The sequence below is a fragment of the Peromyscus maniculatus genome, chromosome 1 (assembly GCF_049852395.1).
Source record: "Peromyscus maniculatus bairdii isolate BWxNUB_F1_BW_parent chromosome 1, HU_Pman_BW_mat_3.1, whole genome shotgun sequence".
NCBI lineage: Eukaryota > Metazoa > Chordata > Mammalia > Rodentia > Cricetidae > Peromyscus > Peromyscus maniculatus.
The window spans coordinates 31812514-31827055 of record NC_134852.1 but is presented as its reverse complement, the minus strand read 5'-3'; the positions used below and the strand labels follow the sequence as shown (position 1 = coordinate 31827055).

The 14542-nt window shown below is 41.8% G+C and overlaps 2 protein-coding genes across 12 annotated transcripts in view; one reads left to right on the top strand and one right to left on the bottom strand.

Annotated features, from left to right (window-relative positions):
* LOC143273511 (cell adhesion molecule CEACAM5-like) overlaps positions 1-14542 on the bottom strand; it is a 386206-nt gene that overhangs the window by 41121 nt on the left and 330543 nt on the right. For all 11 annotated transcript variants that reach the window (XM_076573549.1, XM_076573535.1, XM_076573531.1 and 8 more), the window contains one exon: positions 5430-5705. In XM_076573549.1, coding sequence (XP_076429664.1) covers positions 5430-5705 — 276 coding nt within the window. The remainder of the gene's footprint in view (positions 1-5429; positions 5706-14542) is intronic.
* Positions 7705-10839, top strand: LOC143270828 (uncharacterized). The gene is given in 4 exon segments (XM_076561972.1): positions 7705-7726; positions 8827-8951; positions 9036-10029; positions 10032-10839. Coding segments are annotated over 4 exon segments (1383 nt in total). The 3' UTR covers positions 10274-10839.

Sequence of the window (14542 nt, the reverse complement as noted above, 5' to 3'; positions counted from 1 at the left end):
GAGTAAAAAAATATATCCACCATGGTCAAGTAGGCTTCATAGAGAGATGTAAGGATGGTTCAAAATACATAAATCTGTCAATGTAATCCACCATATAAACAAACTGAAAGATAAAATCCACATGATCATCTCATTAAATGCTGAAAAACCTTTGACAAAATTCAACACCTCTTCATGACCAAGGTTTTGGAGTAATCAGAAATACATGGAAGATTCCTTAGTGTAATACAGGCAATTTACAGCAATCTGACAGCCAACATCATATTAAATGGAGAGAAACACAAAGCAATTCCACTAAAATCAGGAAGAAGACAAGGCTGTCCCCTCTCCCCATATTTATTCAATATAATACTCAAGGTTCTAAGTAGAGCAATAAGACAAAAACTATAATCAGGGGGATACAAATTTGAAAGGCAGAAGTCAAACTTTCCCTATTTGCAGAAGATATGATAGTATGCATAAATGACCTGGAATTTCTACCAGAAAACTCCTACAGCTAACAAACACATTCCCACCTTGATGGCAGAAGACTGATTGGGTGAGTTGAAGTGTGAGGATTTTAGCAAGTGTCCTTTTCACCTCCCTGTGTTTCTAGGTTAGTTCTCCCTCTTCTTTCCAATACTCGAATTCCATCAATTTCATCAAGGCAATCACGTAAAGCTGTGGGAATGTTAGACAGGGTGATTGCAATTTTGTGTGTTGAATATCCAGTGTTTCCATCTTATTCTCAGGGTCTCAGTTGTGGCAGCCATGAATAAGTGGTCTCTTGTGGCTGTGACCTAAGTGACAGAAGGCCCAGACTATTGACTCTCATTGTACCAGCTCCTCTGCAGAGACCATGGTTTCTGCAGTGGGGTAGGACAGCAAGGCAGACTCTGTAAGACCCCAAATCCCTCTGCTTGGTTACTGTAGGGAACTCAGCCTCAAACTTGTAGAAACTCTGTTGGAACTGCACTGCAATCTAAGATATGCCTGCTTCTCTGCCTACACAGAGATCATATCTTCATGTGTCCTGAGGGATATCTCAGGCTCACCTTCACAAGTATATTCCTCCACTAATAACTTACTTGTCTCAGCCCTTCATGGACACATCCTGGTGGATGAAATCTAGTAAATAACCATGGCTTAGAAATTTTTCATCAGACCCCCCCCCTCATTTTTTTCTCTCCCATTTTTATTTAGTAGCTATGTTAAAGTGGTTTCACCTTTTGTATAACATGTGTCTCCCCACACCCCTTATGTATCAATGCCATCCTCACCCCTTTACTCCTTGTTGTGACTTTGGGGCTCAAACTTCACCAGTCTGCTCAAGAGTGATTATTAATGCTAATGTTGACCATGGTGGTATGGTATTTATGATGTGGCTGGCCCTGTATTTGTATCTGGTTTCACCTATATGATGAGTCTGTCACATAGAAATTATTTCCATTCAGATGATGAAAAACTGGAGCTTAAAGTGGTTTTCAAAAGTTACTTAAATCTGTATGGTTAATCAGAGATAGACCAGACTACCTGGCTTCAAGGCTAACCCTAGTGGTAGGAATAATTGTAGCAACATTTTTTTCTTTCTCTATGTGTGGTATTTTGCCAAAGAAAGGTTACTTGATTATTATATGAAGTCTTTAAAAACTACTATGAGGCAGGTGAAAGATGTGATATAACCTAGCATCCTAGCATCAGAGGCTGAGGCAGGAGGATTGTGAATTTGAAGCAAGTCTGGTTAATATAATGAGACCCCTGTCCCCTAAAAGTTCCTGAATAGGAAGGAGAACACTAAGGATGAGGATGAAGATGAACAAAACAGAGACTAGAGTGACTGCAAAGAAAGCTGATGCACCAAAAGTTGGTATATCAAAAATAATTAACAATATTAGCAAACTTTTCCCAGATTAACTTTGAAAAAAAGCAGATGGATATTAATACAATTTGAGACCTCACCATCCATTCTCAAGAATATGAAGAATTTCAAGAGCACTCAGTAGTTATATGCTAACTGTTGTGTGGCCTAGATGCAAAGGACAATTTCCAACAAACATGGATTCTTTAGAGATGGAAGCATAAAAGAAACCAAATGGAATAGCTATATAACCAAGAAGATTGGATCAACAAATAAATTGACAAAATTTCACAGACTTTGATAAGAAAAACACTGAAACTGGATAGAAGTCCAGCTTATTGTAACAAAGGCCATACATGGAAACCCACAGCCAAAATCATACGCAGTGGGGAGACTGACAGCATTCTCTTTAAGATCAGGAAGAACACAGGATGCTGCTGTGACCACTTCTGTTCAAGAGACCTTTAGGAGTGCTACACAGAGCCATTAGGCTAGACAATGAAATGAAGGTACCCAATTATGAGGTGCTAAATATATCTCTAGATGACAGGAACTTGTTCATAGAAAATCCTGAACATTCTACAGAACCTTCTCAGAACTAAATGAGAAAAACTAGTAAATTGGTTGGCTAATGAAATGAACATGCCCAAGTAAGCTGTATTTCTGTATACTACTATTGACTTTGAACAATTTGATTTTCATTTTTCCTGGCAGTAGTGGAGCTTGAACCTAGGGCCTCATGCGTGCCTGGCAAGTGTTCAGCCCCTGAGCAATAAATAGTCCCAGCCATAACAGTAAACAATTGGAAAGGAAATGAAGAAAATATTTATTTGTGAAAGCACCAAAAAGAATAAAATACTTACAATTAAATCCACCAAGGAGATAAAAGACTTGCACTCAGAAAACTACCAAATAAGAGATGATGAAAGAAGACAAGAAATGACAGCCATTGGCATTGATGGTTTGGAAAACTTAATCTCATTATTACTGTTGTTCTGCAGTACTGGGATTGAAGTGAGTGCTTTGTGCAAGGTAAGCAATTCACTACCACTGAGCTCTACTCTAAGCTATGCATTCTAATTTTTATTTAGAAACAGGATGACACTAAATTAATCAGGCTGGCCTTGAATTGGTTGTAGTAGGCACTTTTAGAACTTGTTACTCTTGCCTCATCTTCATCAGTGGCTGGGACTTTTTTTAAAAGAGGACATTATCCCTGAATGTACTCTATCAGTTCTATGCATATCAGATCAAAACCCCAGTGGCATTTTGCACAGAAATAGCAAAGTCCATTCTAGCTGTCCTGAAACTCACTATATATATCAAGCTGGCCTCAAACTGCCAGAGATCCACTTGTCTCTGCTCCAAAGAGCTGGGGTTATAGGCAAGCACCATCAAAAATGGCCTTAAAATTATCTTGAAAAAAACAAGAGTAAAATTGCAGTACATCCCACATGATTTCATAATTTTAGTACAAAGCTGCAACAATCAAAATCTTATACTTACTCCTGACATAAAGGCAGAAATACACATCAGTAATATAGAATTAGAAAGCCCAGAAGTGCTCATGCACACTGGCCATGATTAAATTAAAGATTAGTTAAAATGATAAATATGTGTGTTTATGGGGCACAGTTTTGCATATATATTATAATGTATGTCAGATACGCACTGTTGGCATATCCAGCATTTCATCTGTCACTCTTTATGTTTGTTAAAAACATACATTTCTGCTGGCTCTTTTGAATTAATTGGTGTGAAACGGAGTTGTCCTATTGAGTTACAGAACTTGGAAGGCATTCTTGCTGTCCATCTGAACCTCTGTGACCAAAGGTGTTTTGATCAAGCTGCTAAGAATGCACAATGTTGGAAGAAAAATCAGTTAAACAAGGGATGTTAGGAAGATGTAATATCCATGTAAAAGAATAAAGTTAAGCCTTCACCTAACAACATATACAAATCAACTCTACCTGGATCAAAAACCTAAAATGGATCAGACCTTAAAGTCATCAGACTTTTAGGAGACAGGATGAAAGCACCTTGAAATTGGATTTCAAATGTTGTCTTTGTAATGATGACAGAAGCATCATATGGGCCTTTTGGCTGCTTGTATGCTTCTATACCACATGCATGTTTTCTACATAAGGAGGATAGAAGAGGGTGTTGAATTCCTTGAAACTTCAGTTACAGATAGTAATAAGCTGCCTTGTGGGTGCTGGGAATTAATCCCCTGTCCTTTGGAATAGCTGCTAGAGCTCTTAACTATTGAGCTATCTCTCCATGCATTTGGTTTATGGGACTGGAGAGATAGCTCAATAGTTAAGAATCAAACACACTACTACTACTACTACTACTACTACTACTACTACTACTACATACCACAAAAAAACAGATACCAGAAAAAAAAGAGTCTGTGCTAGGAGCATGAGGATAAGAAACTCAGTATATGGGCCGCAAAAATGGCTCAGTTGGGAAGAGTGCCTACAGTTTCCCTTCCAGTACCGATGGCCAACTACCACACAGATATAAATGCACAAACAATCTGGGCCAGAGAAATGGCTTACCAGATAAAGGGCTTGCTCACCTACCTTAGTTAAATTCTCTGTCCCCAGAGAACTGGCCCCCAGAAATTGTCCTATGACCTCCACACACAGGAGGGGAACACCCATACAAAATGAATAAATATGCAAACGTAGTAAAAAACTCAATACAGGTCCATTCTATCTATGGATTTTATATTTATGGATCAAAACCTTGGAAACAAACTACTTGGAAAAGTATATCTAGAAAAATGTATTATTTCCTCCTATCTTCGTCCTGTATTCAACAGAATAAGACTAGGGTCTATGCAGTATTCGTATTAGTTATTGGAAATAATCTAAAGAAAATTTGATTGTGTGGTATGGGGTGTAGTGTAACATGAATATTTTACTAGATTCTGAGGGTGGTCTGTGTGTCTGACTCAGACCCTAAACTCTTAATCACTTTGCATTTCTATTTGCTATATTAACATCTATTGTTATTATTATTATCCAGGTCTCACAATGTAATCTGGGCTGTCCTTGTGCTTCTTATTTTATTAAGAGATTTTCTATTCATTTCACATACCAACCACAGATTCCCCTTTCCTCATTCCCCCAGTCCACCAGTGTTCCCACCCAGTACACCCCTGATTCCCAACTCCTCCAAGGCAATGTCTCCCATGGGGAGTCAGCAGAGCCTGGTCCATTCAGTTGAGTGGCCTTGTACTTCTATGCCTCCTGCTTCATGTTCTCTCTCTCTTTTGAGACAGGGTCTCACTATGTAGCTCTGGCTAACCTGAAACTGGTTACAAAGACCAGGGTGGCTGGAACTCATAGAAATCCAACTGACTCTTCCTCTGGTGTGCTGGGGTTAAAGGCATGCAGCTCTGTGCTCACCTTGCTTGGTGTGTTATCATGAGATTAACATGCATCCATCACAAAGCTGGCTGTATTTGTATGTTGAAACAGGTTTTTCTCCTTGTGACTTTGACCCAGTCTGCACTCTATTGATAAAGAAACTGCCCTCACCCCGAAAGTTATGGAGTAACAAGGGAGAAGAGTTCACTCACCTATTATGTCCACCTGGATGGGGTCACTCCTCTTGGAACTGACTTGATTGGATACTTCACACTGATAGTCCCCGGAATGCCAACTCCTGGCAGGGACTATTTCGAGGGTGCTGTTGTTCGAGGACAACTTCATCTCATTTGTGATTCTCAGACTGTGGCCTTTGAAGAGCCAATGGATTGAGATCCCAGGGTCGTTTGACAAGCACTTCAGGATCACAGAGGTCAGGTCTTTGACCGTGGTGTTGGTGAATTGGATGGAGGGTTTAATCACTGGTTCTGTGAATAAACAATGGAAAGGACCAGCTGAGAGTCCTTCACCCTCAGAGATCTCAGCCAGCTCCCAGGGCACATACAACAAAGGGGCCCTCTGCAATTCACATGTTCAAGATACAGTCTGTAAAGAAAGAGCTGAGTCATTCGACTATCAATATGACCCACAGTGACCCTGACTCAGGGTATTTGTGTAGATTCCACACCGCGAGGCTCTTCAGTCCACATGTCCAGAAATCTCAGGGTAGAGGAATGTATTTTCCACTGATATTTATGGGTATTCTTGCTCACATTTTCTGTGACTGTGAACAGTCAGATCCTGCCTTTATGAAATAGCATTTTAATTTTTATTAAATAATAGGGTTAAGATGGCCAAGCTAACTTAGAGGTGTTAAAGGATAGACCTCAGGACTGGGAGAAATCCTTAACTGAAGAATTTCTGTTTGTAGAAAAATTGTATTTCCTGCCCCACAGATATGGATTAAATACTACAGAGAAGAAGTGAATAGTCACAGTGCTGACCACAGCCTGACACTCTAATGCTCAGTACTGATATTTTTGAATAGGGTCTCACTGTACAGTTCTGGCTAGCTTGTAACTTGCTATGTAGACCAGGCTGCTTCAAAATCACACTATGTGCACTTCCTCCTCAGTGTTGGCATCAAAGGTGTGTACAGCCATGCTCAGCTGATATTTGTCTTTTGAACCTTGAGAAGAGTAAACAAAAGAACATCATCAACTGTCAGAGACATAGTTCACCCTGACTCAGAAGAGGGCTCTCAGACACCTTCTCCACCCACTCTTTCCATCCCATGGAGTCAGAGCTGAGCCAGGCACCACACCCATGAGACAGGAGCATACCTGGGATTAGAGGTCTAGTCCCCATCTGTGTGGAATATTTTCCCCCAATTTGGAGAATAAGAATTGTGCAAAGTTGAAAGCCCTGGGTGTTCCTTGTAGGTCATGGAGGTCATAAAGTGAAAATGGAGGGGACAGGAAAGCTTGTGTTAGGCACAGAAAGAAATCTTGACCTTGAGGATCTCCTAACCATGGAAAGTCCCTCACATAACTAAAGACTTTTCAATACTGGAAAAACCTCCTCCTCACATTGCAAACTCCATCCCTATCGGCCAGAAACCAGAGAACCAGGAAGGCATTAGACATCTTGGGGGAAGACTGAGTTTTGCTAGTTTCCATAGTCCTGGGCTGGAAATTCAATGCTTCTGCACCTTCCCAGAAAGCCAAAAGACTCCACCCTTAACCTGGTGCTGATATTTCAGTGATCCACTTACTAAGGACTGTAATGTTCTTGATTGTGCTCTTACTGAGGACAGTGACAGTATTAGACAAGTCAGGTATAAGATCTACTCATATTAGTATGGATGTTGGGAATATAGAGCTCTTGGGAGGATGACTGGAGCTCTCCATTGACAAACCAAGAGTACTGTGAGGGTGGGTTAGCATCTGTGTGGCAGGAGATGTGAGGTTTGTCCTTGAATGAAAATGAATATTTGAGGGGAATATGATCTGGACATCAGGACCATCTGGAGAAAATAGAATAAAATCACACATGATGTCAGCAAAGAGGAGGGGAAATCATGGTCTGTAGAAGGACATAGTAGCTCTTTGAGCTATGCTTTAACCTTAGTTGAGCAGCTCCTACCCAGAGCTGGGGTGCAGAATAGCAGAAGAGTACTCATTCAGCATGCACAAGCCCTGATCCATCTCAAGCACAACACACAAACATCCCCCACTGCACACTCATGTGTGCACTGAGGCTGAGTCTGACATATCCCCTGTCTCCATTACCCTGAGCCTCTCTAGGCAGGAGAATCCCTGCAGCCCATTTAAGCTCAATGCTGGGCCTGTCTACATGTGCTTGGGCTGGGACAGGATGCCCTGGCAGCCTAGGTATCTGTATGGTGGTCTGTGTCATGAACCCAAGGGGACTGGAACCGAGTATGGCATAGTTCTAGCCCTCTGTATTTAGGCAACTGGGGCCAGGATGAAACAGAAAATACTTACAGGTAATGTTCAGAGTGAATGGGTCAGTGGGGAGTCCCTCACTGAGTCTCAGATTCACATTCATTGGGTCCAGTGTCAATCCTCACAACACTGAGTACAGTGAGAGTCCTGTTTTCCACAGACAGCATCAGCCTGTCCTCTTCTCAGAGGCTTTGATCATTTATCCTCCACAGGTAGGCTGTATTCTGAGTCTCAGGCTCACACATTAATGCTACTGAGTCCTCACCCTCCATGGGATTGGAATTGTTGTTTGTGATAATGGGCTTAGGTAGCAGTAATGTACTGACCACAGAGAGATGATTTATCATGTGTGGTACTTCTGATTCTTGCAAGGGCATCTTACAACCAGAGATAGTCTCTTAACTCCTAGCTGACCCATATCTTTAAATCATCAGGCAGGGCCGGGCGGTGGTGGCGCACGCCTTTAATCCCAGCACTCGGGAGGCAGAGGCAGGCGGATCTCTGTGAGTTCGAGGCCAGCCTGGACTACCAAGTGAGTCCCAGGAAAGGCGCAAAGCTACACAGAGAAACCCTGTCTTGAAAAACCAAAAAAAAAAAAAAAATCATCAGGCAGGAAGCAAATTAAAGGCAGATGGAGTGGCTGAGTGCTCAGAGATAATGGGGCCTCCTGTGCTGTGTATGGGAGAAGAAAAGACTTTCTCATGTGTGAACTGAGCTGCAGTGTTTGGTGATGGTCAGACTCAAGACTTGGAATCAGAGACCTCATTTTATCTCCTGGTCCTCACCGACCCATTGCCTGCCTTGAGACACAAGGTTCAGGTCTCTCCAGCTACACTGATTTCCCCTACTGAGTGTAGGCCAGAGCCCTCTCAGTCTTTGCTGTTCAGGGCTGTCCTACAGATAGGTTATGATTGAGCTTCCCTGAGAAACCTGACAGTCTGTCAGAGATCCCACAAGGCTCAGGATCTGCCTGACATTTAGTTCAGGCTGGGCTATAGTTGGGCTATTCTTGTCAGGTGTTTGATGCTGATTGACATGAATCTGGGAGCCCTATAAGAATCCTGAGTCTATGGCCAGGTGGAGCTTCTTGGCAACATAATGGCCAAAACTTTGGAGCCCATTCCGATTTGACGGGCGCCAGAATTCACAAAAGGAGACTTACTTGCCCCTGAGGGAATATTGAGCGGTGACAGAGCCAAGAGATCTCGTCTCCAGGGTCAAGTGACAGCGGTCCCTGCTCGCCCTACTTTGGCGCTGCTTAGGCAGGTGAGGGTGGTGGCCATGAACCCTGCACAGGTAGCCTCACTGGTGATGTGAGTAGCAGTCCAGTCATCCTTGTTCCACATCTAGCATCTTCCTATAAGTTGTTGGTGTGCAGTGAAGGATGAAGCAGAGCCTTCTGTTGGAGTACCACATGTTAACATTCCCAAGGCAGGTTCCTTCTTCACTCGGACAACTTATCCTTGTGGCATATGTGGCCCCATTTTGAATGGTCTTTTGGATGTGGAGGAACACCAAGGAACATACCCTGCACTTGTAACTTACTCATGCCGGGCATGTGAGAGACAGTTCTGGTTAAGTGAAAACTTTTGCCGGAACCTAAAGCATAATAATGTCGAGAATTCTTTACAAAAGAATGACAGTAGGGCCTCATTATTTAAGAATTTCAAAGTTCATGTAGAGCCCTACTCTTCAGAGAAGCCCTCTATATGTGAGGTGGAGCAGAGGAACCTTCAGGACAGTTTGATTGGTCACCAACAAAAGGTCACCCATAGCAAGAAGAGATCAGGGAGCACTGAGAATGGAGAGGACTTCCATGTTGGACAAATGCATTATACATGTGGTGAGTGTGGGAAAGGTTTCAACTGCAAAGATACCCTTGTGCAGCACCAGAGGATCCATAGTGGAGAGAAGCCTTATGAGTGCAGTGAATGTGGGAAAGCCTTCAGCCGCAAAGCCACACTCATCCAGCACCAGAGGATCCATACTGGAGAAAGGCCTTATGAGTGCAGTGAATGCAGAAAAGCCTTCAGTCGAAAAGACAACCTCACTCAACATAAGAGACTCCACACTGGAGAAATGCCTTACAAGTGCTCCGAATGCGGGAAATACTTTAGCCATCACTCCAACCTAATAGTACACCAGAGGGTACACAGTGGCTCGAGGCCTTATAAGTGCAATGATTGTGGCAAAGTCTTCAGACACAAATCGACACTTGTTCAACATGAAAGTATCCACACTGGAGAAAACCCTTATGATTGCCGTGATTGTGGGAAATCCTTTGGCCACAGATACACCCTCATTAAACATCAGAGAATTCACACTGAGTCAAAGCTTTTTGAATGCCCTGTGGGAAATTTTTCAGTAGAAGCTCTGATTTTATAGCACACCAAAGGGTTCATACTGGGGAAAGGCCTTTTGTGTGCAGCAGGTGTGGAAAAGATTTCATCCGAACCTCCCACCTTGTTCGGCACCAGAAAGTTCACTCTGGAGAGAGGCCATATGAGTGCGGTGAGTGTGGGAAAGCCTACAGCTTAAGCTCCCACCTGAATCGGCACCAAAAGATTCATGCAGCAAGAAGACTTTAGGGGTGCTTGTAGCACAATAGTATTCAGTCAGATGTTGAATCTCATAGTGAGCGGTCATGACAGGGAGATGCATTAGAAATGGCAAGTATGTAGTAAGCCTTCAAGAGCTATGTTGTACATTCTGACTAGCTCGAGTAACATGTCACTGTCTCAGTACATATGACTGAAACGATCTAATCTCTTCCATCTTAGTCTCTTCAACAACCTGCTGTGGGATGTTCTGTATGCTATAAAAATGTGTTGCTATGATTGATTAATAAATAAAATGCTGATTGGCCAGTAGCCAGGCAGGAAGTAGAGTGTAGGCAGGACAAGCAGAGAGAAGAATGCTGGGAGAAAGAAGACTGGGTCAGGAGACGCTGCCAGCTACTGCAATGAGTAGCAAGATGTAAATGACCGGTAAGCGACAAGCCACGTGGCAAGGTATAGATTAATAGAAATGGGTTAATTTAAGATATGAGAACAGATAGCAAGAAGCCTGCCACAGCCATACAGTTTATAAGTAATATAATTCTCTGTGTGTTTACTTGAGGGACGCTAGTGAGAGAGATTTGTCCTGACCTTGGGCCAGGCAGACCAGGAAAACTTCAGCTACAACAACCTCTGGGAAGAAAAGATTTATTTACTCTTCAAAGTCCCAATAGTAGTCGTGTAGCACATGATAAGAGTATAATTCCCCAGTCTGTCACATTTGACGGGCAGAGTTGTGTATAACCAAGAAGATCTGAGCTATGCTCTGTATTTGGCTTGCAGAAATAATTTACTTCTTGGATGTTGTTTTAGTGTGAAATATTTTTTATTTGCTTTTTTGAGCCAGTATTTTTATTTCGTCCAAGCTAGTCTTGAACTTCTCTTTCCTCAGCCTCTTTAGTAGCTGAGTGTTTAGACATGTGCCACTATCCCCAGTTCTTTATGAACTTTCTAACATAATGGGCATCCCACATCTTTAAGTCATCTAACCAGAACAAGTACTTGACTTCTATTGCTTTGGCTTCCAATAATAAATTCCTTAGAATTTACATTACTTTTAATCTTAGGGGAGGTTGGAGTGTAGTGAAAATAAAGTTAGTATTTGACCAGCTAAAAAGATAAACAGTCTTGTATTTTAAATGGGGCAGCAGGTTGCTGATGATTCTGAGTCCAGTTACTGTGTTACCTTCTATTGTTGAAAAACACTTCATAGATAATAATTTCAAGTATTTGAAGGATCTGACTTGACTGGATTTCAGAGTTATTTGAAGGACCACAAACTGATATATTGTGATAATCTGTCATGTGTTTTGGAGCAGAATGGATCATGTGTCTCATTCCTAGCTCATGCACTAAATCTCCTTGCACCGTTGAGGAGACCTATGTGGTCAGGATTGGGATGCAGGCTACCAGCTATATATCGAAAAGTGCCACTAAACAAAAGTACAGAAATAGTGGATGTGAGTATCTGGAATTACAGATTAGTTTCAATTAACTACAGGGGAAATTCTCATTGTAAGAACATTCCTAAATATTCTACTCATGAAAGCTGTGTAGTGTCAAAGGATTTATAGAACTCTTCAGCAAAATGTGCTGTGTCACTTAGGACCGAGGTCACTAGTTCAGCATAGATTTTTTTTTTTGGATTCCTATGCCTTCCTGAGATCTTTGCTAAATGTCTTTGCTGTATAGGCAGTAACCAAGAGAGTGAAATAATCCAAGAATGTAACTTTTCGCACATAACCAGAATTCTTGGTTACAATGAAAATGACCTTGGTTGCTTACCACTGGGGAAGATGGCTTCCTAAGTTATTTGTAGTGATATGGTAGGATTACTATATTAATGTCTACTTTTAGAAGTGGGTCATCTAGAATTTTAAGTGGAATATTTTTATAGGCTTTATGGAGTGTAGTTAACAAACTCTGTATATTGTATATAGTTGTGTAGTTTGATATATGTGTATATACTGTAAAGCCATTCTAGTGGTGATTTTGAACATACCCCAGAGCTCCAAAGTTACCATGTGTTTCTTCAGGACTCTTCTCAATGTCCTTTATGCCCTTCATTCAATCCCTAGGCAATCACCGGTTTTATTGTACATAAGTTCTTCAAGAGGCTTATGTCAATGTAAATTCCAAGTATTTGTGTACATTTTGTCTGCTGTTAGTCTGCATTGTAGCAGGAATCTTAAAAGTTCTTATTAATAAAATCAAACCCGAGGCGAGTTATTGGGGTCCATACTGGTAGATCAGAGAGACAGAATAAGCCACAGCTATCTCACCTCCGCCGGATCCTCAGCTGGTCTTGTCTCCTCAGACTGGAGGCTTCTGTGTCCTCATCCCAATGGCTCTCAGCTGAACTCTGCTCAAAAGCCTGAATGCTTAACCAGCCAAAATCTTAACCAGCCAAATGCCTCTAGTTTCTGGTCCTCACGCCTTATATATCTTTCTACTATCTACCACCACTCCCTGGGATTAAAGGCTGGCTTTCTGGGATTAAAGGCGTGTGTCACCATGCTTGGCTATTTACAATGTGGCCTTGAACTCACAGAGATCCAGAGGGATTTCTATCTCTGGAATGCCAGGATTAAAGGTGTGTGCTATCACCGCCTACCTAGTGGCTTTTCTGTTCTCTGACCCCAGATTAATTTATTAAGGTACACAATATTTTCGGGAACACAATACCACCACACTGCATAACCAATTTGACATGTATTTATGTTATAGGTATGAACAGTTCATTTATTATTGACTGCTGGAAGTATGGATTTACCGCAGTTACCCCTTATCATATTTGTCATTTTTCCTGACCCATCTTCTAAATATTAAAAACAGTGATTGCAGATAAAAAAAAAAGAATCCTGAGTCTATGAAATGATCTAGAGGAGTGAATGTCACCTAGTAGGTCTTCATGGTGGGGAGGTTGGAGATGTGTATGTGGACCAATAGCTTGTGCCAAGGATGGCCTATGTGACCCTGACTCAACCACTGTGTTTCCTGTCTAAGTTTCCCTATAATAGGACACATGGTAAATGATCATTGCTAGGCATCTAAGATAACCTTAAATGTGAACAATGACCTGACCTTCCACCAAGTAGTGTCTAGTAGTATTTGCCTGCAGGAAATAATCCCTGCACTGTGGTTAGAGAGATGGCTCAGTGGTTAAGAGCACTGGCTGCATTCTGGGGAGGACCTGCCCAACTTGGCCCCAGGTTCTGGCCATCGGGCAGGGCCCCACCCCCACCCTCACTGGGGAGGTTCCTCTTTTCCAAGACCCCAGGCATACCCTGGAGTCTACACACCCTGCCCCCACACCCATCTGCCCAAGACCCAAGTCACTGCCTGAGATTCAGAGATCAGCCCCCAGCTCCCATCCAACCCAGAGCTTCCATCAGGACCAGAGAGAGGATTCCTGAATCTGTCAGCTCTGTCTGGACCAAGAACACTGATAAGGCCAAGAACAAATCCACAAGGAGATGGGCAGATGTCAAGGCAGAAGTACATACAACAAAATAAAGAGCAATACAGCATCACCACGTGAAGATGCTAGAAGCTTATAAAGAAGAAATCCAAAATGAGATTGAGGAACAAACAATAAATGGGAAGAATGCTATAGAAAACTAGAGGAAAGGACAAATAAAGCAGAAGAAAACAATAAATCCCTGAAAGAAAATCATTAAAAAGCAATGAAACAGATGAGGGTAACAGTCCAAGACCTGAGAAGGGAAATAGAAAAAATGAAGGAGATACAAACAGAGGGCATGCTGGAAATAGAAAATCTGAGTAATGAACAGGAACTTCAGATGCAAGTATAACCAACAGAATGCAAGAGATGGAAGAGAGGATCTCTGGTGTTGAAGATACAGTAGGAGAAATAGACTCATCAGTCAAAGAAAACACTAAAGCCAACAAAGTCATGACCCAAAATGTCCAAGAAATTTGGGACACCATGAAAAGACCAAACCTACAAATAATAGGGATGAAGGAAGGAGAATAATGCCAACTCAAATGCACAGAAAATATATAATCAACAAGATCATAGAAGAAAACTTTCCCAACTTAAAGAAGGAAATACTTATGAAGATACGAGAAGCCTATAGAACACCAAACAGAGTAGACCCCCCAAAAAAAATTCACCTCACCACATAATAATTAAACAACTAAATGTACAGAATAAAGAAAGAATATTAACAGCAGCAAAGGGAAAAGACCAGGTGACTTATAAAGGCAAAGCCATCGGAATAACACCCAATTTCTCAATGGAGACTTTGAAAGCCAGAAGGACCTGGACAGATGTAA